General features: G+C 41.4%; 1 protein-coding gene across 1 annotated transcript in view; it reads left to right on the plus strand.

Moving 5' to 3' along the window:
• Window positions 1–16,717, plus strand: part of prmt3 (protein arginine methyltransferase 3) — a 79,903-nt gene extending 63,186 nt beyond the window's left edge. Inside the window, exons 14-16 of the mRNA XM_074666609.1 lie at window positions 829–879; window positions 1,567–1,654; window positions 16,556–16,717. Coding sequence (XP_074522710.1) covers window positions 829–879; window positions 1,567–1,654; window positions 16,556–16,665 — 249 coding nt within the window. The 3' untranslated portion in view covers window positions 16,666–16,717. The remainder of the gene's footprint in view (window positions 1–828; window positions 880–1,566; window positions 1,655–16,555) is intronic.
• Window positions 16,718–22,254: the final 5,537 nt, after the last annotated feature.

Here is a 22,254-nt window from a genome sequence, read left to right on the forward strand (position 1 = left end):
GAGATCAGCAAGTGGACAGATATTAGGTGGACAGACGTTTTTAGAGGAAATCCGGCGTGTATCCAGAGAGCAATTTAAACATACAACTGTCACTCGATGCTCATGACTGCATTACCCGTGGACACTTACCAGACTGTGACAGACCAGGACATAAACATGTGAATAATGTAATGTGAATGTGTAATAAAAGAGCCAGAAACTATGGCCAGAGTTAATTATTTACCCGCAGACGTCACTGGTGTGTCAGTGTAAAGTGTGACCCTGTTAACTGGTGACTCTCAGCTGTTAATCACTGATACCTTTAGCTGAGAGTCACCAGTTAGCATGGTACTATTAACTCCGAAACACCGGTTGCTCTGTGACGGTCAAAACTTGATAGACGCTGCCTCTGTTGTTTCTAAAAACTGACCACAGAACAAACGTACATTTTTATGCTGATTACAGGTTGAATTTAGTGTTTAAAAAACGCTAACTTGTCTGAGTGAATGGAGAAAATGACAAGATCCACTGTATCAGGGTGACAAAAACACTCACACATGAAACAATGACAAGGTGACCATGGAAGCGTTTTTTTCTACTTTTAAAGAGATAAATCTGTAAATGTGGCTCTAAATGTTTGATCAGTAAATTTAGTCCCTGGTCTGTTTTTCCTGCCTCCTTCCTGAACACAGCAGCTCACTGTTTTCATTAAGCTCATTAAAACCCTGATCCACGTTCAGGCCCCTGCCCCTCTCCCAGCTCCTCTCGTCAGACTTGCAGTGAACTCAAACAGATCCAGGGGTTTATTGTGCTGTCACATTCTAACACGACCCTCATATTTCATTGCAGGCAATTGTCGGCTACTTTGACATTTTCTTTGACAAAGGCTGCAGCAACAAGGTAAGCAGCGGCGGCAACAGCCGAGCCATTTAACGGAAACTCAATTATGTTCACGCTTTAGCGTGTCCCTCCTCCCCGAGGCGTTCACTGGCGATCGACGGGCGTCCTCGCCGACTGCTGATACAAGCACTTACCCAGCAGAGGCGGCCGGCTGGAAAAGCCGATGCCGAGCTCTGTGAGCAGCGCGGACATGCCTTCTGATTGCACTTCCTATTTTACCTGAGAGTCAAGCTGCATGCAGAGGATGGTCCAGTAAATTTCCATCTGTACTGGGAGCTAAAACAGTGTGCTGTAGGATCGTCTTGTTGCTCCATAAACACTGTTCACTTTACTTTTACTACAGTATGAGAAGTCTGCACTGAAATAAAGATAAAGAAGAGTTTTTGATTGTAATATAAACAAGAATATATTTTAAGAAGTAACAGATTTCTGTTTAGTTTTGTCTGCTTTTAAATGTTCCCAGTCCTTTAGCTTATTATGGTGGTGCAACAATAGCAGATACAAATCTGTGGCATAGTTTCCAATAAGTCAACATAAAGGCTAATGCTTCTGACTTTTTATATATTCCATCAAAACAAACCCAGTGTTGTGTATTTAAGGTATTGTAAGAAGTACTTTATGTCACTTAAAAGTTGTTTTTGTAATAAGAATTCTGGTTAGTGATTTATTTCTTTTGCTCGTCGCCAGGTGATGTTCTCCACGGGTCCTCAGGTCACAAAGACGCACTGGAAACAGACTGTCTTCCTCCTGGAGAGACCTCTCTCTGTCCAAGCAGGTCAGTGAACACACACACACACACACACACCAGCACACTGGGTCACTCATAGGTTTATCATTTATCTACCTATTTGGTTTATTTACAAAGGGACCATTTACAATATTAAACATTAACGTCAACATTTGATGCGTTGTACCAGAGTTAGCTTGAAGCTAATTTACATCTGCAGTCCATTGGCAGGTCACAATAAAATCATTTCATTGTTGTAAAGCACACGTATGCGTGCACACACACACACTCATTTTGGGTTTTGAAGCTGTTGATGGAATCACAGTTCTTAATGTCACCTGGTTAAGGCATTCCACTGAGTTGTGCCCAAAGGCACTACAGTAAAAGGGTACATAGCATTCTCTAAAAGAAGATATCCTCATGGATTTAATACAGTCCACTGACTTGAAGTTGACGACTGACACTGTGGAGGCAGAGCCAAACCATTTATGGTCCTATATACAAGAAACAAATTTAAAAAAAAAAATCTAAAATTCTTTCAACTCAAAATATGAAGTCTTTTCAGTATCCTCCTGTGGTGGTATTGCATTTATTTTTTTGTCCAATATTTTCAAGGTTGGTTTATGCCACAGACCAGTGGTTCCCAACGATGTTCTGACAACGATGCATTATTATGGCATTATACAATTACAGAAAAACAATCATTTTTTCAATTTACTATATCACTTCCTAATATGCACTTACTTCATAATACAGAGGCAAACTCTACCCAAAAACAATTCAAAGAACACCATATTTCGCTGATCACACAGTTGCACAGGTGGGAATTATAAGACAATGACACAGCTAACATTCACCACCAACCACCATATAAAATACTTATGATTGTACTCCATGCTTTCAATGCTGATACAAAGTGTTACATTTATAAGTTGTAGTTCAGGACAATAGACACGGCAGCTTCCTTGCATTGACAGTTCTTTGTGCTTGATTTCTGCTGAAACATTAATTTTGTAACCTGTCTGGTCTAAATGGGTGTGCTGCTGCTGCTGTGATGAAGCCTAATTTGAAGAATTTCAAATCAATTTTTGAAATATTTTGTATTTTGTTTATAATTATGTCATTAGAACTACCGTTGTCTTCGTCACATTTTATTTGGCATTAGCAAATAATTATGTACATTAGCAGATATTTTACATGATGTGAGTGATATGTCACAATATGTGTGCCTTGAGACTTTTACTTGTCCTTTGGCGTGCCTTGGGCACAAAAAGTATGGGAACCACTGCCGTAGACTGTATAAAACATGGACGTAGTCTTCCTGACGTCACCCGTCTGTTTCTGAAACGGAAAATTAAGCAAATGGCTATAGCGGCCATATTGGAAGTGGTAAGGGCTTCGAGTACAGCTATAAGGCACCCAGCTGTCACATGAGCTGAGCTTTGCCTCTGATTGGGTGAGCTCGTGAAAGAAGGAGAAGAAGAGGCGTATAGACCGTAGACTGTATAAATCATGGACATAGTCTTCCTGACGTCACTCGTCTGTTTCTGAAAAGGAAAAAGACACATTGGGCGCACATTGGCTATAGCGGCCATATTGGTAGCACCAAGTGTTTCGCGTACAGCTATAGAGTGCCCATCAGTCATGTGACCTGAGCTATGTCTCTGATTGGTCGAGCTCACGATCTTAATATCCTCTGAACTATCGAGTTAGAAAAAAATTCAACTACTGTACAGTGTGTGCAGATAGTGACATTAGCGGTTCAGACAGGAGACGTTTTTGAACCAGGCTGTAAATAGGTTAATTTCTGCTGTGAAAACAGCTTTTTTGGCTTGGTGTGTATGGGACTTCTGGGACTTCTGGGACTTCCGGAGCCAGCCTCAAGCGAACACTGGAGAAACAGCCGATTTACACACTTCTGTATTGTCTCATATTATTAGACCGGCGGATGCTGCTTGATTTATACAGAGTCTCTGGTGGTTTAATGACGGTTTCCCCGGCCTGATCCAAGCATACGATGCAGTATGTCATATGGGAAAGGATCATGGCGTGCATAAAAGTCTCTGCTGCCTCCACTGAAAGACATCATTTTCTTAACATGTTTCTCCATATCAAGGTTTGAGTCTAAAACTATGCCAAGACATTTGAACTCATTAACTACTTCGATCTTCTCAGCCTTAATGACATCAGCTTTGATGGGCTGCACACTGGTTTTGGAGAGAAACATGCCTTGAGTTTTACTTTCGTTAAGGCTGAGTCATACTGTGATCCTTTCTTTACATTTACACACCTGTATCAGCTGTCACGTACAGGAGTTATAGACATGGACGAGCACCTATGTATCATGAATTTGAGCATCTTGAGTTTCACATCCTCTCGTGGACCTCGCTGTGCATCATGGCGAGCTGCGGCAGGTAATCTGTCTGAGGTGGAGATGTAGTCAGGCTGGTTGACACCCGTTATCTGTCATCCCCGGAGACAGCGAGGGATCAAAACCAATCACATTCAGCCATCAGAGACAGCATGTAAAACTTCATCTGATAGCCCGTCGCAGGCCTCTGAATCACGACAAGACGAGATCTTTGTAACTGACCGGTGAGGTGTTTATGGAAACGCTGTTTCAGCAGATTAAAGTTGATACTGAGGAGGAGCAGAACAACTCTCTGCATGATCAAACACTTTTCTATTTCCTGACCTCAGCTGAAGTCAGAACAACATCAATGAGTTGAACTGTTGAAGTCGAACATGTTTTAGACCTCGGTGTTTAAATGAGAACGCAGTGAGTCCAGCAAACAACACGTAAGATTTACTCTTCTAGACTTTCATGAATGGTCACGGGGTGAAGTGTGTAAAACATTTATTAAAACTCTCGTGTAGAAGTCTGTGAAAGTTCTCGGTGGTCAGGAAATTCAAAGCCTATTGTTAAAGGAAACTGGACTGAGTTTTAGTTTTATTGGTTCCAGCTCTAAAGCAGCTTCTTGGATGAGAAGCAAAACATTTTTAATACCAAAAAGAATTAAAAACTTGTCCTTTCACTAACTACAAGTCTATTTCACATACCTACAATTAACTTTGCTTCTGCAATGCAACTTAAGCCCCATTTCCACCAAGCGGTTCAGTTCAGCTCGTCTCAGCACCGCACACATTTTATGGCGTTTCCACTGACTAATCTAGGGACAGATGTCATGGTTTGGGTTTTTGGTTTGTATATAACTGGGTTTTCTTGTTTCATCTGTGTTTATGTGTGTCTTCAGTTCTTTGTGTTAGTTCTTGGTGATTCTGGTCTTGTGTTTCTTTTGTTTATCTTGGTGGCTCTTGTGTGTTATTTGTGTTTCCTGTGTGTCTCTTTGATTCTTGTTCCTTGTGGTTCTGGTTTGGTCCTTGTCATGTTTATGTCTTTGTGATTATTCTTAGTGTTTATGTGTTTAAGATGTATTTAGCCTCTGTCTTAAGTTTCCCTGTGTTTCCCTCCTTGTTGATTGCTCCTCCTGTCTATTTAGCTCTATGTTGCTCGAGTTCTTTGTCAGCTCATTGTTGCTGTTGTGTCGCTGTCTTCTTGGTTCCTTGAGTTTCCTAGTGTTTTTAGGTTTTGTTCCTTTTGTAAAAGTTTTTGGTTGGAACTTTGAATTTTTTGGTTAAGTTTTTTTTTTTTACACTTATATTTGATTTGCTTGTTTGATAAGGTTACAACAAAAGAACATGTCATACAACAATTTGGTGTCAGTTAACGAAAGTCTATAAAGCCTCTCTGCAAATAGTCCAATCTCCTCAGTCCCTCAAGTCGGTTTTAAAGTCCATCCACTTTTTCCTTTTTTTTTTTGGCAAATAGATTGTTAAAGCCTTTTTTGTTAAGTTTAATAGATCATTTTTATTTTCATCCGCATTTGGGTCCTCCTACTTTTTGTTTCCCTGGATTTCACAACGACAGATCCCTAAATAACCGAGACGAGCCAAACCACGTTTTTGGGACCCTTTAGTTGGGATGCCAGACTTAACTGATCCGGCTACAACACTGTAGACTGTTGATTGGTCAAAGAATTCATCACTTACCGTGCAACAGCGGGGGCTGCATTTCTCTTGTCGGCACACAGACTTCTTTGAAACAAAGTTTGATTGCACTTTGTAACAAGGAGCCACATCGAAATCACCAAGAAAACAAATTTCTGGATGTCTTCCATCATTGCTCTTTGTTTACTGTGTCGCGTTTTTCTTCTTTGTTGGATTTATTAGCGGGGTACACCGTGTCAGGCTGCTATGGCGTCACACTGTTATATAACTAAAGCGGCTATCAGCATCCTGCTTACACACCGCCTACCACAAGGGGGCACGGTTGGCTGCGGAAACACAAACATGAATCAAGCCTAACCGATCCAACCCGTACCAACCCGATCTTAACCAGACTGCTTGGCAAAGTATGGTACATATTGACAGAGATGTATGTTTTTTTTTCATTTGTAAACTGTTCTTTTTAGATATTTCTGTAAAAATTAGTCACCAAGTATGGTCAAACTCGTCACAGACTAATGAAATTAAACCTCACCTGACCCTCAGGTGTATCTTGATCCCAGATAATCAGTGGTCAGTTTCCTGCAGTGTTACGTGCTGCATAAACATCAGCAAACCCTGCTTCTGACCAAGGAAAATGTTCTCCATTAGGGGGCGATGTGGAGAAAATATGTCAGGATGTTTTTATGGCAGGATCAGGATCTGGATTTTCAGATTCAGAATATTTTTAGCCCAAAAGTTTTCTTATCGTGTTGTGCTGTCTGATCTATTGTCATGCACCAATTTTTGTCTTTGCTGCAGCATTTAATTACTTTAATGTACTCTTGTGTCCTCTAATGTGTTGGCTGCAACAATCACTGAGAAATCTTGATAGATCCTGGACAGATTGTCGTTTCTTGAACTTACATTTCCTTTCATGCAACAACATTTTTAACAAGAAAGGCATTTGAGTCTCTTTGAATCCGTCAGAGCGTATCAGGGTTTCACATGGGTCAGATCTCTCATGTCGTTATTATCAACAATCACAAACTTTTCATTTACATCTTAACTTATAGCTTTATATTCACTCCTTACACTTGTTTTGTGAATCATCCATTGTTCAAACTGCTGTATCCTCTGGCCCTCCCTGTGCTTTATCATAATGGGAATCACAGGCTGATGTCGGCTGATGTGAGGATTGATGAGCCTCTGGGGACCGGCTGTCCACTCGCTGACCAGATATTAGATGGAGTTTACTGTAATAAATGACCTGCAGAGGGACGGAGGCGCTACATGTCAGGCAGCCCTTAGCCACGCTCAGCTCCAGCCGGCAGCAGTCGGGCCGATAAGAGCGTCAAACCCTCTGACGCTGCTCAAACGCTATCTCAGGCTCTGTGCTCCGCTGGGTCAGATAAACAGAGCTGAATCTGAGAGCTGGGGACGACAGTATGCTAACGTGGTTCAGGAGTGTTCAGAAAGAAAGTCAGGTGCATAATTTCTCTGCTGCCACTACTTTAATCTGTGTGATCAGTGAATGAAAATAAAATCAGATAGTCGATGGACTGAACGAAAAATCAACTCAAAATGTCTTTTTAAGTTTTGATCCTTTACAGTCTGCTTTTACAGCATCACTGCTCCTGGTCATTTACTCAACAAGTCTCTGAAACTCAGCTGAAGAGAAATTTGGTGTTACAGGGGCGTTAAAAGAGGGGCCAATTACACTGATCACCCACTAGTGAAATAATCATGTGTAATTTATAGGCCAGGCTTAAAGGCTTTGTGAGGACTTTCAGAGTGAAACTAAAATAAATATTTATGCATGATTTTAACTGAGATTATCAGCACTAAAATTTGTTATTTTAAATGCTTTTCTTCAGTATACATGGTCTGGTTGGACTTACTTGGCTGAACGTGTAAAGTTTAACAGTGAGAAGCAAGCTGTGTCCATTTTCTCTACTGAAAAGGATTTCTTTGTATCGATGGTGAACGCTGGAGCTGGACTGTCAAAAAAAAAAAGGACGGCACAAGAAAGCTAAACTCGAGAGTGATAGAGCATGGGCCAAAGCACGGGTTAACCCTTTAGGCCCTGGCCTCTTTTATTGGGTCTCTGCTAAAAAAATGACATACCAGCATTGGAAATAGTGTATCTTGGCATCTACAGGGTCTGTTTGAATCATTCTGGTGTCATAATAAAGGGAACAGTTGTGAAGTTTGTTCGGTAACAGTATTGCTATGTATGTCACTGGTTCAGAGAAACAACTTAAGTATCCCTCAAATGAACTGAAAGTTTGGTTGAAGTATGACTTGACAGCATTTGTAGCTGAATTTCTGCCGTTTCCTCCTGTCTCCTCATTTTATGCTGAACTTAGGGTTTACTGGAGAAAACTAAAATCTTCTCAAGTGTTTTTGTCTTATTTTAAGTAGAAAAAGTCTTTTTAGAGTAATATAAGCCACATTTACCTGACCAGACCAGAAAAATGTCTTATTTCAAGTTATTTAAAGATAAAAATGAGGTCTGAATTGCTTGTAACAAGTAAAAAAAAAAAAGCAAATCTGCCGACAAGAGGAAATCTACTTGTATTATGACATTAATCTTGGTTTGAACAAATTTTTACAAGTAATTCAGACCTTATGTTTGTCTGTAAATATCCTAAGAGAATACATCTTACTGGACTGGTCAGTTGAATGTGGCTCGCATCAAGTGTATTAAGAACATTTTTATTTAAAATAAGACAAAAACACTTGAGAAGATTTTAGTTTTTTGCAGTGTTTAAAGGGGTAATCTGTTTGTGCTAATGTTCATTCCCAACCAGCCCACAGTCAGCAGTTATTCTGCAGTGGTCTGTTCAAACTTGAGGGTCTATCAATAAAATGAAGAGTGAGGTTACGATAGCTCTGCTTGGTGAGGTTGGAGTTGGCAGATGAGCTCTGGCAGGACATAAGCAACACTGAACAGATAGTCTGCTAATCTCTAGGAAACTAAACTACAACCTGGGGATGTCTCCATGCCAATTTTTTGATGATATGTTTTGCCGATACCGATACCTTTCTCTGATAAATCCTGTCCTCCCTTGGGTGATTCTGTTGTTAAATGATAAATCATATTTGTTGTATCAAAGTGAGCCCTGTTGGTACTTCCTTGAGAAACACTCACTTTACAAATGTTGTAAGACACTATTTTACTATCATTGCTTTCCAGGAGAAGTAGGTAAGAAGTATGGCAGATTTTTGAAATGAGACATTTTTCTGGTCTGGTCAGGTAAATGTGGCCCATATTACTCTAAAAATACTTTTTCTACTTAAAATAAGTTTACTGCAAAAACAGGAAATCTTATCAAGTGTTTTTGTCTTATTTTTGGTAGAAAATGTCTTTCCGGACTTCATATGAGCTACATTCACCTGACCAGTCCAGAAAAATGTCTTGATGTCTGATCTTTGGTCAGCCAAACCACCTCCACATCACTGAGGTCGCTCCTCTTTTAGGCACTAAACCCTCATGTGAGGACGGAGCTGATGCTGCCTTGCTACTTTTACTCTCGGTCATTGTTGTTTGGTACACAGCAGGAAGCTTCATACCTCATTGCGTCTGCACATCACAAAATGACAAATTTATATCGTCAAAAATTATATCGGTATTATCGTAGGCGGTATGATGTGGCACAGGGAAAAGCTGTTTTGTACTAAGAAAAGTAGAGTTGAAAAGAAGATCTGCTCTCCAGACAAAAAGCACACCTTGGTAAGAGTCATATCTTTGGACAATGGGTGATGGTGCTCATGGGAAATGTTGTCCTTATCCTAGAAAAGGACTACAGATTCAGCCAAAGACTGTAATCACGCGGTTTTTTGTCCTTGAGCTAAATTCATAGTAAGCAGAGCATCTGGGGGGCTGTTGTGAGGAAGAGTGACACATTACAGTATCGGCTAATACACACACACATACACACACACACACACATACACACACACACACACATGTTCCTGTCAGAACAATCAGGTTCGGATCCTGCAGAGTCAAGCTTTAACTGACACAGATGCTCCAAAGATCCACCAGCCTGGATGTTTGCATTTTACTCTGACACGAACAGAGTGAGGAGAAAAAGTTGGAGTGAGAACAAAATGAAAGTGTGTGTGAGAGAGTGTGTGTGTGTGTGTGTGTGTGTGTGTGTGTGTGTGTGTGTGTGTGTGTGTGTGTGTGTTTATGTGTGTGTGAGCTGCAGGTTATTGATGTGCTCGCTCCACCTCGGCACCCTGACAGTCCCAGAGCCTCCTCCAGGGGCTGTAAACCAGAAATGGAGTTTTTAACAGCATTCAGCAGCTTCCCGCTAGGCTCCTTTGGTGTATTTTACAACACACACACACACACTCACACACACTCACACACACAGCTCCTTCTACACCCTTAAATTCACGAGAGTACTTGCATAGTTTTTCTACCAAACTCCTTCTGGCTGTAAGAGAAAACTTCCTAAAGTCACCTTGAAGATTACAAAACTCTTAAAAACAAATACACACACACACTCGCGCTCACACACTCAGTGGCCTCTTGTTCCAGCGTTGACTGAGACGCACCTTCATCTCTGATCAGCTGCGTTGAGGGCCCGGCATAAACATCCAGCGGTTTGTTTTTAATACTGACTCTGTCTGCGGTGATTTATCACGGCGCAGACTGAATCCTATTTGATGTGTTTGTACGAGTGCAGCAGTAATTAACTCTGAGACCGCGCGTCTGTGGGAGGCGCCGGCGGAAGAGGGAGAAGGCACGCAGCAGGCTGGAACAAAACATCCCTGCAAATCCTCCTGGCTGGCAGCGTAATAAATTAACCAGCGAATCATTTGTCACGCTCTGATGTGTTTGTGTAGCTCCAGTATTAAAGAGGAGGGTCCTGCTTTTCACACTTATACCTGCTTAATGTCCAGAGGAAAAAGGAGGTCACACTGTTTCTGTGGCAAGAAAAGTCCCATGATCCTCAGGGGGGACGTGGTGACCTGGTTACCTTCGCTGAAGACCTGAAAGGCTTTGTTTCATTGGTTAGTCAGATACCGTTTGTCCCCTCCCACTTTCATGACTCCCCGCCCTCACCTGTCCAAGCCTCCTGGACTCACCCCCCTGATGTGAGCTCTGAGGGTCCTTGAGCTGTCAAACAGGAGCTGGCGAGCCAAGCTTCATGTTCCTCAGGGCTGTAACTCAGAACACGAGCGGCTGCTGCGTGTAAAGGCGTGGGATATACGACCCATCTGCTCTGCTTCTCAGCGAGCGTAAGCTACAGTAGATTAAAGCAAGAAGGAGGGTGTCACAGAGGATCAGCTGATACGTGACCACGAGCGTACCTGCAGGGTAGAGGAGGAGGCTGAAGTCTGTGCCGTGATAAATCTAAATTCAGCTTGAATTTACATAAAACAACCCAAAAGATAATGAAACTCTTCTGTTTCTGGTATTGTTTTTGTCTTAATGCAGACTGATCTGTTATAATATCACTAGAAAGGACAAGCCACTGGTTTATCATCAGCCTTTTTAAGCTAGTCCATCAGCATTAGGGCTGCAACGACGAAATGATAAAATCGCTAAAATGGATTTGTAAAAGCATCAACAAGGTTTTCTATAATAGATGCACTGTGCTGCGTCATTACTGTATTAGTTTCTCTTCAGTTTAATTTGTCTTCTTCATTTTTCTCGGATTATTTAGCGGTTAGCAACTAGCTGAAGGTGCATTACCGCCACCTACTGGACTGGAGTGTAGATTACCTGGGCTGCAGGGCTGTATGCGTCACAGACAGATCAGCGTGGCGGAGGAGAAGCCGAGCCGGCAGGTGAGGGAAACAACCAAACACGCGAACAATGGCAGAGTTTGGGAGAATTTCATACTGAGTTAAAGCACACAGCGTGTTAACTGACAAAAATGACCTTGCATGGCATGCAGTACAACTGCAATGATCCAGCTCTTAAAACACTAACATGTCGGGCTCGTTGATGACGAGCGAGTTGAGGAGCTACAAAATCCCACATACACTCCTTTATATGTTGTGAAATGCATGGTTTGTCTTTCAGGACTCGTTTAGTCTTTTTATTAAATCGTCACCCCGTTTGAAAACTACAAAGAGTTCATTAAGCGAACATTAGCATTAGCGTTAGCTGCTACAGATAGTGGTAAGGCAGAGGGGGTGAACTGTTTGACCTGCAGCGGAAAAGATTGAGGACACATTTTTATTTATTTATTTGCCTTTTTGGCCCACTAAGTTCTTAAAGGGACAGTTCAGTTTTTTTGAAGTGGGGTTGTATGAGCTCTATGTGACCACTAAGGACATTAGATACAGTAGAAAGGTGTCTCGCTGGTGACGAGGAAATAGACGCTAACAGGGACAGACGGTACCAAATTCAAAGGCTATATATTTTTTAAGTGCATTAAGTCTTCTGAAATATAAACATTTATCCTGACCTAACTAACTGGTCATGTATCCTTCCGCGCAGCGCTAGTGCGCTCCGTCCCCCCTCCTCCTTTCAGCTGTAGGGAATGTAAACAAGCTATGCTTCAGGCGCCGGTTGTAGCCTCGTGTAAGTTTGATCAAGTATCGTAATTCTTTTGTTTGTACTCTAAGGATTGTGATGCAGTGTAGGAAATTCAAAATGAGTGACTATGACAGCGAGGATGAAGTTCCATTCACTTTGGAACCAAAAGGATACCTGTATGAACCGGAGCAGAGGAGCTGCTACAGATGTCGACTGAAAGGAATACAGAGGAAACATCCACGGATGTTAATAAATGTTTATATTTCCGAAGACTTAATGCACTTGAAAATTATTTTATGTAGCGTACTCTTAAACTGTGGTATTACTTTTTGATTTTAGTTCTTGTAGGCAGAGAAAATAGCCTTTGAATTTGGTACGGTATTTCCCTGTTAGCGTCTATTTCCTCGTCACCACAGTTTACAGTTTGTGTCTTACTGAGGGAGAGGAGACAACTTTCTACTGTATCTAATGTCCTTAGTGGTCACATAGAGCTCATACAACCCCACTTCAAAAAAACTGAACTATCCCTTTAATCTGATGATATAACAATATATTTTTTATTTTGCCCAAACTTTTGATTCTGTAAGTAACAATATATTCATGTCATTTTTTATACCTTATAAATGTAGCATCTGGTCAGTTTAATTATGTTCAAAAATGTTGTTTCCTTGTTTATATCATTCAACAAACAATAATTTGTGAATTTTGTAATTATGCATTCTTATCCTTTCTTTTCCCATTCATCGATTAATTGTAAATATAATCGTCAGAGTAATCGTTGTTTGCAGCCTTTTTCAGCATGATTAGAAAGAATGAAGTTAAACAAGGATGAACAAGCACTGGTATCGGGCCAATACCAGCATTTTGTCCAGGTATTGATATCTGTGGAGGCTGCCGATAGCAGCCAATACTCAAGGTAAAAATATCCTACGTTGAGCAAATCCACCTTGCCAGCTGGCGCTACATTGCTGTGACACCACGGCAAATATGCGTCAGGTCCTGTTCACACAACACGAATGAACCAGGGAGAGTTAACCCTGATGGTTTCTGCAACTAAAAGCCTGTTTTGTCACTGGATGTGGGATCTGAATCGAGGAAGTGGGAGGGATGTAGGCAGCACTGACCCATGTCCGCGGTCTCGCTTCACTTAAAGTCAACATGGTCGACCTTTCCTTGGTGACATGAAGTTCAGGAACAGGTCCCTTAGAGCCAGTCTGGAGGAAAACTCCTGGTGTTAATGTGTGGAAATGACGGAGCTCAGTCGTCACTTTCCCTCTGATGGCGTTTCAAATGCTGCAGAAGCGTGAGTTAAATGGTGAAAATGAAAATGACAACAGTTTAAATGAATGACTAACACCAGCCGTGTGTTTCCAGTGTAATTTCATGGAGGGAAGCTGCGGCGGGGCTGAGAGAGGCTGTTTCTGGAGGCCTGCTTGTGCTTAATGACACTGGCATGTTGATGTACGACGTCGCAGCTCCATTCCTCGGCTCATTTCCACACATGGTTAACTCTTTCTCCCAGCATCTGAGTGGCCAGTTTGCTGGAGGCAGCGAGGCCCTCCTCCACGGGGAGTTTGGTGTGACTGATTACAGCAGAGCTGCTGCAGTCGCACGGAGACTGCACAGACATTCAGTTGGTGTTTCAGTTTGTTCGTTTTAATACTTCAACCTGAGACGTCGGGGATTATTTGGACCGTTTGTGGGCAAAAGTCTCGAGTCCCACGCTTCTTCTTTCCTTTCAAGAGTGACAAAAGTTCAGGAAAGGTCAAACAATTATTCTTTTGACCTTAAATCACATTTCACCAACTTGAGATTGAGCGTAGCTCCCATGAGCACCAGGTCCTGTTGCTTTAACTAGACCTTTTATACCTTTTCTTTTAAAATGCATTCACTATGGAAGCAAATAAGAGACATAATTATTTGAGTTTTAACAACCACTGAATGTTTAATATGGAAAAAAATAACTGAATTATTATGCTATGAAAACTATGTATCTGAATTTATTTGTCTTTAATTCCCCTATTAAAAAATTCAGATATAAAAATTCAAGTTTCCTTACTCAACAACGAAAAAAATTTGGGTTGCTCAAATTCAACTTGTCAAAATTCAGATCGGAAAATTCAAGTTGAAAATTTCCGATCGCAAAATCCAGGCTACTCAGGACAGGGAGGCAAGATACCGCAATGACACAACTATAAGAAATGTTTTTTTTCCCGTTTGAAAATAAAGTGGAAAAAACTAGGTTCTGATAATGGAGATCTAAGGATTGACACATGCTGATAGTTGTCAAGTGTCGCTACACGACTGCAACAGCAGAGGGCGCCAGCTTTTTGTAAAGCCAGTGACCTCACTGTGGCTGTGGTGACCTGTCAATCACAGAAGAGACGCAGGGACAGGAGCTAACAGAGCTAACAGAGGAGATGAGAAATGGAGAGGCGTGCTCATTGTCCAGAGCAAAGTGGACCAAACTGACAACTGAGGCGGAGTTATGATGCTAGTTTTAGGATGTTGATGGTCAATGCATTAGAGACCTTTAACAACTGTCAGGACGCCAAAGAATATGAAGTTACGTAGTGTCATGTCCGAAGATTACACGTCCAAAAAGAGCTTTTGAAAAATGGAAACTGTAAAAGAAAAGTTTATTGTTGTCCCCAAAGCGGCCGTTACCAAGAGACTGACAGAAGGGTGTGTGAGTTTGAGAAACGTAACGAAGGCATGGCCATTTGAAACATAGGCCTTACTGTTAAGATTTTATTTAAAGAGGAAAAAAAAAAACCTTATCTTCGTTGCTAGGCGTCCCCCTGTTGTGGCTGCCCTCTCTTTTTTTCTGTTTCTTGTATTTTTTCGTCATCGATGTATTTGGAGTGGATCATTACTTTGTATGGCTCATTTGTTGGTCATGGACACCAAACTTTTTGTGGCTTCAGTGATATTTTTGCTCCTGTGTTTGTCTGGAGATCCTACATGTAACCATGGCTGCATTGTTTACATGTGAAATCAGCTGTTAGCAGCCTGTAGCATGTCAATGCTAACTGGTGCAAGGCCTGATGTTTCCAACAAAGTGAGGAAAAGGAGGTGAGGACGACGTGCTGGTTCTCAGGTGTGAGCTAAGAAGTGACGACATGGACCTGTCCTTCCATCCATCGTTATTGGGAACGTAAGATCTATCTCCAATAAGATGGACGAGCTAGCCGTGCTAACCTAGCGACAGAGGGAATACCAGAAGGCAGAGTAGCATTCTATTCTTTTATATTATATTATATTACTCTGTGTTATATCATATCCATGTAAATACGGTATCTTGCCTTTCCTGTCCTGGGTAGCCTGGATGCTGTGATCTGATTTTCAACTTGGATTTTCAGATCTGAATTTTGACAAATTGAATTTGAGCAACTCAAATCTTCTTGTTGTTAAGGGCCAAACTCACGGTCACAAGAATGAGCAGGAAATTTAGGCTATTTATGTTTGTTAGTGACCTTTCTGTCTCTTTGTTGTTGGCCTGAGTCCATCCTGTCGAACACTGACCCACTTCATTAAGTCATTGATGGAGTAGGAGCCATGAAGTAGCATGTTTATCTGTTAGCTACAGCAAAAAGCCATGTGGATGGTCACTCTCAGGGACTTTGTCTCACTAGATTTCTGTTTAGAAACTTGTGATTTCTTTTGACGTCATGAAATTATCACAACACATGATTCATTTTGGTCAAAGCTCCTTTGGAAAAATTCGAGTGTCTGTTTCAGCAGCGTGCTCTCAGTGTAGGATCTTCTCTGGTCTTTCCTCACTGCAGTGGAGTGACAGACCCAGAGTGCGGCGCCAGCAGCCAAGACTCGGTGACAGCACCGTTGGCATGGCAACCACTCCGACGTGACAGCAGTGATGGCGGAAGCTTCGCTGGAAAATTCACCACACTCAGCAATTTCTCCCCTCCCCGTCCTCCTCTAACCTCCAGCGATGAAGGGAGCGTAGCACGGAGAGGAGGAGCGGCGGCTGAAGGGGGGGAGCGGATGCTTGTTTGCCGTGTGGATAAACATTCATTTACCTCCAGCAGTCAAACGTGAAGTTAATCAGAGTGATTATGCGTCATAATCATCAGCCTCCTCTCCCGGCCTCCGCCTGCTCGAGCGTTGTACTGTAAACGCGCTTCCTCACGCTGCCATCTGCTGATTCCTGCAGGTCTGCATTCCTTCACGCACACACTCGCACTTCTTATTAACATACATTACACCACGCCGTTACACACGTCATCACTTCTATAAGCAGCGATGTGTCTCTGCTCAGGCTGTGGAGGCCTTAGCCTGGCAGCGAGTGTGAGCAAGTGTTTCACGACTTTTTATGTGTCGTCAAAGTTTGGATCCACTGAGGATACAGCAACAGCTGATTCACTGGGATCATCCATCCCATTGTCGAGTCTTTCGGGACATAAATAAACATGTTTATCCTTTCTTCTGTTCGTTTTCAGGAGAGGAGCTTCGAGGAAAGATCACAGTCCGTAAAAACAAGAAGGACCCTCGATCCCTGCTCGTCACCTTTGACCTCAGAGACAGGAAGCAGACGTACAGCCTGCAGTGATGTCAGCCGTCACACAGCAAGAGGACATTAATACTGTATCTGACGTTCATGCTAGAAATGTTTCTTTACCTTGTAATAAAAAACAGATGTTTGTTTGAGATCGTCTCAGCTCTTTCTTGGTGTGAAAGTGTCTCTGAGTCTCTCCTCCTCGTTTTTGTCCTCCTTTAAGCTCTGTGAGCTCTCACCTGAGGCCTCATCCATCTTCAGAGAGATTACGGCCACAATGCAAAATGAATTTACGCTTAAGAAAGGCTGACGGAAGACTCTTTGCATACTCCATTGAGCTGCTCTGCTTACAATTAAAGATTTTTTCTTCCTCCTCTGCCAGAGATGATGAATCCCAGACTTTGAAAAGGAGTGTAGTGATCTGTGAGGAGGCAGAGGAGGAGCAGACTGGCTGCCTGTCTCGTTGATGATTTGACGGTTTCCTCTTCTAATGACTCTCTGCTGTTCGTGTCCCTTTACTTTAGCATCTTATATAAATCTGATGGAGTCTGTGTTGGTGTCAGACTGAATCACAGAGTAGCATCTCTTCCTGATGAATGCTTAGTGCTGAATGGTTTCTTTGGGAAGTTTCATGGTAACATTTAATTTTCATGTGATAAAATCATAACTCTGTTTCCACTTTTTACCATCAGTCATCTTTATTTGAAGCTTTGGCTGTGAGAATACTACAGCGTCTGGTGGATGTCAGACAATTTGCAAAAGCCACAACACAACGGAGATTAAAAAGGTTAGTTATCTGAACGGACACAGAAAAGTTTCAAAAGTAAGTAAATAATTATCTTCCTTAATTCATCTTTGATTAAAAAAAAAGCTTTGGGGTCTCACCTTGTGATATTGTTTTTTATTCACCAGAAAATATGTCATCTTACTCTTAGCGTCATGAATCATTAACATTAGCATTAACGCTATATTTATCATAAGTGAAGGTGAAAAAGAAAAAAATCATTTACTTACTTTCATAACTTTTCTGTGTCTGTTAGGAAAACTGTCCTTTCAACTTCCGTTGTGTTGTTGCGTTTGCAAACCAGCTGACACCTACAGGCCACCGTAGAATATCTATGATGCAGCTTACAACTGAGAAGAATTCATAAAAACAAAACTGTGGACTATTTTCTTCAAGTACATCTGACAAAGATGTCAAAATTATGTTGATTCACACACAACCTTCTTTATATCAAATCAAACTTTATTTATAAACACTTTTTTTATACAAAGTGCAGTCCAATTAAAAACAATCACACGTGCTTCAATAGATAATAACCAAAAGCTAAGCCAAAAATGCACTTTTTTTATCTTTACTTTGATTTAATTAGGAAATGATACATTAAAGTTGAACAACTCTTTTCTTTAAGAGTTTTCTGGCCAAGATGGGCACCTGCAGCTCAACATGTCTGCCTCCAAACTATTCAACATTACCTGAGACCAGTTTTTCTAGCTTAAGCTCTTTTTATCATTTCTTTCAAGTTACGAAAAAAAAACAAAAAAACAAAAACAAATCTGAACTCCTTTTTGACCAGGGACAGAGCTAGGATTTCACTTTTGAGTGGGCCAGACAGTTTTTGGCTTGGCTTTAAGTTACAAAATTTTGTAGATCATCAATACAATTAATAAAAATGACAATAAACCAATGTTACTAGGTGTGGTTTTAAAGCGGATTTGGTTGCTTTTTTTCACCTTTAATTACATTTTTATAACCATTTTCTGCATCAGACGAATCCACCTGCAACCACTCTCCATGGCACTGACCAAAGAGTGGCGCTCTAACACACCAGGAAATGCTATGGTTTGTTATAAGCCATAAGGGCGAGGACATTAACAACGGTCAAATAAATAAAAAAAACTGCAGTCTTTCTAAAATAATGTTCTGATCCCACCCACATGAAGCTAAATGTTTCACAACTTTTTTTTTCCAACAAGCTAAATTACATGGCTCATTTTACAAAGAAAGAGCATCTGATAAAATATACATGGCGTAACAAAATTTTACCATGCTCTTTTCATACCAATTTAAATATATATACATACATGTAACAATTATAAGAAACGTTAAGGGTGGGCCTGGGACCTTTGGGCCCACCCCGTAACACCAGCCCTGGTTATGACCTTTGGCAAAGACTGTAAGAAAAGCTCCTGGGATCAAAGAAAGTAAGATGTTCATCCTTCTGTCCAATGAGGATTAGAAGGTATCAGAAAGCAGATTTAAAACACTATCACATACATAATTAGCTGCAAATTTAATTTCCCATGGCAGACATTTCTGTCCCATTCAGTCGCTTACTCAAGCTCTTTTAGGGGCAAAAAAATGCAACTTCCAATACAGATCCGCTGCCAGTAGCATTTTAAAACCATCTTTAAACTTTGTCGTTTTCTATCTCTCAGTCTGTCATCATGAGAAGTTTCTCTGACTGTGTTTCAGCCTGTCAAAAGTTAAGGTGGGCTAGAAACAGCTTAGGTTGGCAATCTGAGATGTAGGCCACCTGGAGATTACATAACTGAAACAGGTTGTCACACCTTCAGTAACCACACTTATGTTCATTTACTGAGGTAAAGGCAAAACCAGGGTGGTCTGATGTCCTTCCCTAGCAAATTTTGAGCATCTAAAACTAATTTCCCACAAGTCTCAAACCTTAAATAATAAACAAACATACTCAATCAGGGTAGTTCATCATGCTAAATTTACTGCAATGGTACTGTTATTTAATTTTATCACTTGCAACTGTCTGAGAGGACTATTTCATCTTTTTTCTTCACTTTGTGGCTTTTTAAGAATATTTTTAGACACAGGGGCACCCCTTTACCCCCCTCTGTGTGCACCACTGCTCCCAGATAGTTATTGCTTAAAAAATAAGAAAACAATGAACACTGCTAATGCTTAAAATTAGTTTATAGATTTGTTTTATTTGATCACAAGAGGGCTTTTTTACCAGTGCTTTTCTTCTTTATGATGATGATGATGATGATGATGATGATGATGATGATGATGATGATGATGATGATTACAGGAGCAGTGGGCCTCTGGGTGACCTCCTCCGCTGAATCAGTTCTTTCCAGGCGCTTCAGCTGGATGAGGCTTCTTATCACTCAGGCAGACAGAGGGGGAGTGATCAATTAATTACAGCAGCTCGTGTAATTAACGAGCGCGAGGAGACACGGAACAACCCTCCACTCCACGAGGGGGTGAGTTCAGTGACACCTCGAGCAGAAAATACAGAAACGAAAACTCCAGACATGCAAAAATTATTTTTGAGTCGAGCTAAAAACAAATTGATTCATTGATTCACTTCAATGATTGGTATTGGATTATCTTTGAGTAAAAAAAGAAATAAACAATTAAAATAATAAAAAATAGGAATCATAAACCTTCATTTAAAGTCTGCAGACCCTTTTCACATTTTACAACCTCATGGGAATCAGAACTAGATGTGTTTGCATGATAGCATTGAGTGTGCGCGCGTATGTGTGTTGCAGTCGTAGTCCCTGTGTTCAGCGCACTCCTGAAGACGAGCAGAAATCAATTACAATTATTCTCTGTTGACAATGTAATTAAAGTCAAGGCGGCGGCTAATACTCCGCCTCAGCCTCTTATCTGGAGCGGACGGCGGAGATTTACAAGCAGAGGAGCCCGGCGTGAATAGCAAGTGACCGGCCCCTGAGCGGGACTCTGCGCGTCCTGGTGGAACCGCACTGATCCCACCAGGGAGTCACGAAATCAGCACAGAATTAAGAAAAAAGGAAGATCCAGGAAAGATCTCGATCTGGGAAAAAAAAATTGGATGAGCATGCGCAAATCTACCAACAAGCATTTAATATTAAGAGGATATTCTATTTGTTTTTGATCAAAACACAACTTAATATGGATTTTCTTTAAGTGTGTCAAAACTTTCAAAAGTAAGAGGTGATATCTTTCAGAGTTTGAGGCCCTACCCTTATTCTTCAAACACTTTAAGCCTTAAAATATCGGCTTTGGAAATTTAAATAAAATGTATTTAATAGATTAAATATTATTAAAAAAATATTAGAAAGAGGAACTTTTTTTTTGCTCTTTGTAAGTATAGAACTATTTTTTATGGCCTTTCTGTTCTGTGTCCCGTCCACCTTAACGGCCTCCTCTCGACCAATAGAAACAGTTTCTCTTGCTGTGAAAGTGCGCAGTTGCTAAGCGACGACGCACACGCTTAGCTGGTTTTCTTTTCGTTAGCACGCCTATAATTGGCCTGTCACGTCCACATTAGCTTCCAATGTAACCACCAAGCCTGACTCAGTCAGAGCAGAGCAGAGCAGAGGCCCGGAGCTATTCCGCTTTGTCAGGAGAAAATATTTCAACACAGTGTCAGGATTAGACGTTTTAAACGAAATCAATCCCCTCCTCTTGGTAAGTGTGTTGCTTTGTGGTTTGCCCTTGGCTCCTGTGCCACTTTCTGCGCAATGTTCCATTTTACGGAGGCCCTGAGATGAAAATGTTCTCCAGTTGTTACTTATCGCAGAAACACAAAGGTCACTCATTCCTTATTTTTCGAATAAGTCAGCTCACACAGAACTTGCATATGCCTTTTCTGTTTAAATGGAGGCTTGTACAGTGCTATGCGCAATGCAGTGTTTTAGAATCTCCAGTAAGGCGCCTGTACTCCCCCCTCTCTCAGCCGTCACTGCTCCCAGGCCAGGCTTCAGTGGTTGGCTTGAGTTCAACCTGACACACGTGATTCAAGAAAAAAAACTCCTTCTTGCGTAAGACTTTAACAAATGAGTAGCTTTATAGAGACCTCGCCCACTTTTCACAAAAAAACTTGATCACTGCTCCCATCGCTGACGCACGAAGGAACGTATAGGAGCCAGGAACGCGCCGTGCGTAAAACCCACCAAGCGTAAAAACCTATTTATAGTTCACCCCATTTTTGGCACACCCTCTGAGCCAGTATTTTTTTTATTTTACAGCTTTAAACTTTTTTACTGCAAATGCATATTTATATGAATGGAAAACAGCAGAATAGTTGATTTATAACAAATAAAAGTCAGTTAATCTGACATCCATGTCTGGAAGTCTAGTTCTTGTATTTCCAGGCCTTGGTTTTCAGAACAGAGTAGATTTTTTTTAATAAGTAAAAGAAAAAATAATGCCTATTCTGGGTTTTTCCACCATGCCTTGCTGCTGTGATCGTAACCGTAGCTGAGAAAACCGAGTCAGCACAGTGAAAACATTATCAGGACCTGCCTGGTCTCTGGTGTCTTAGATCTTCTCCAATAATAGCCCTAACGAGCAAATCTCCATCCCCAACGAGCTGTGTGCGCGTGCTCGTGCGGGATGCGTCCATGTTGACGTGCATGTGTGCAAGCATCCCGCATCTCCCCAGAGACAAGTGTATTAATCAGCTTGGAAAGAGTCTGTCCAGTTGCTCACGCATGCACCGTGCGTAAACCCAGAACGCACTCCATCCACGCACGCATACACGCGCTCCTGTCGTCTTAGTTCCTGTTGTCCCTTTAAAAATCCGAATCCAAGGCCAATGATTTATCAAACTCCTATTATCAAGAAAATGTCACGCGAAGGGCACCTTGCTCGGCACTGACGCAAACTCGGCTCTTTCT

The sequence above is a fragment of the Halichoeres trimaculatus genome, unplaced genomic scaffold, assembly GCF_033239565.1.
Source record: "Halichoeres trimaculatus isolate MK-OKI-2021-1 unplaced genomic scaffold, fHalTri1.1 fHalTri1_scaffold_3, whole genome shotgun sequence".
Taxonomy (NCBI): domain Eukaryota; kingdom Metazoa; phylum Chordata; class Actinopteri; order Labriformes; family Labridae; genus Halichoeres; species Halichoeres trimaculatus.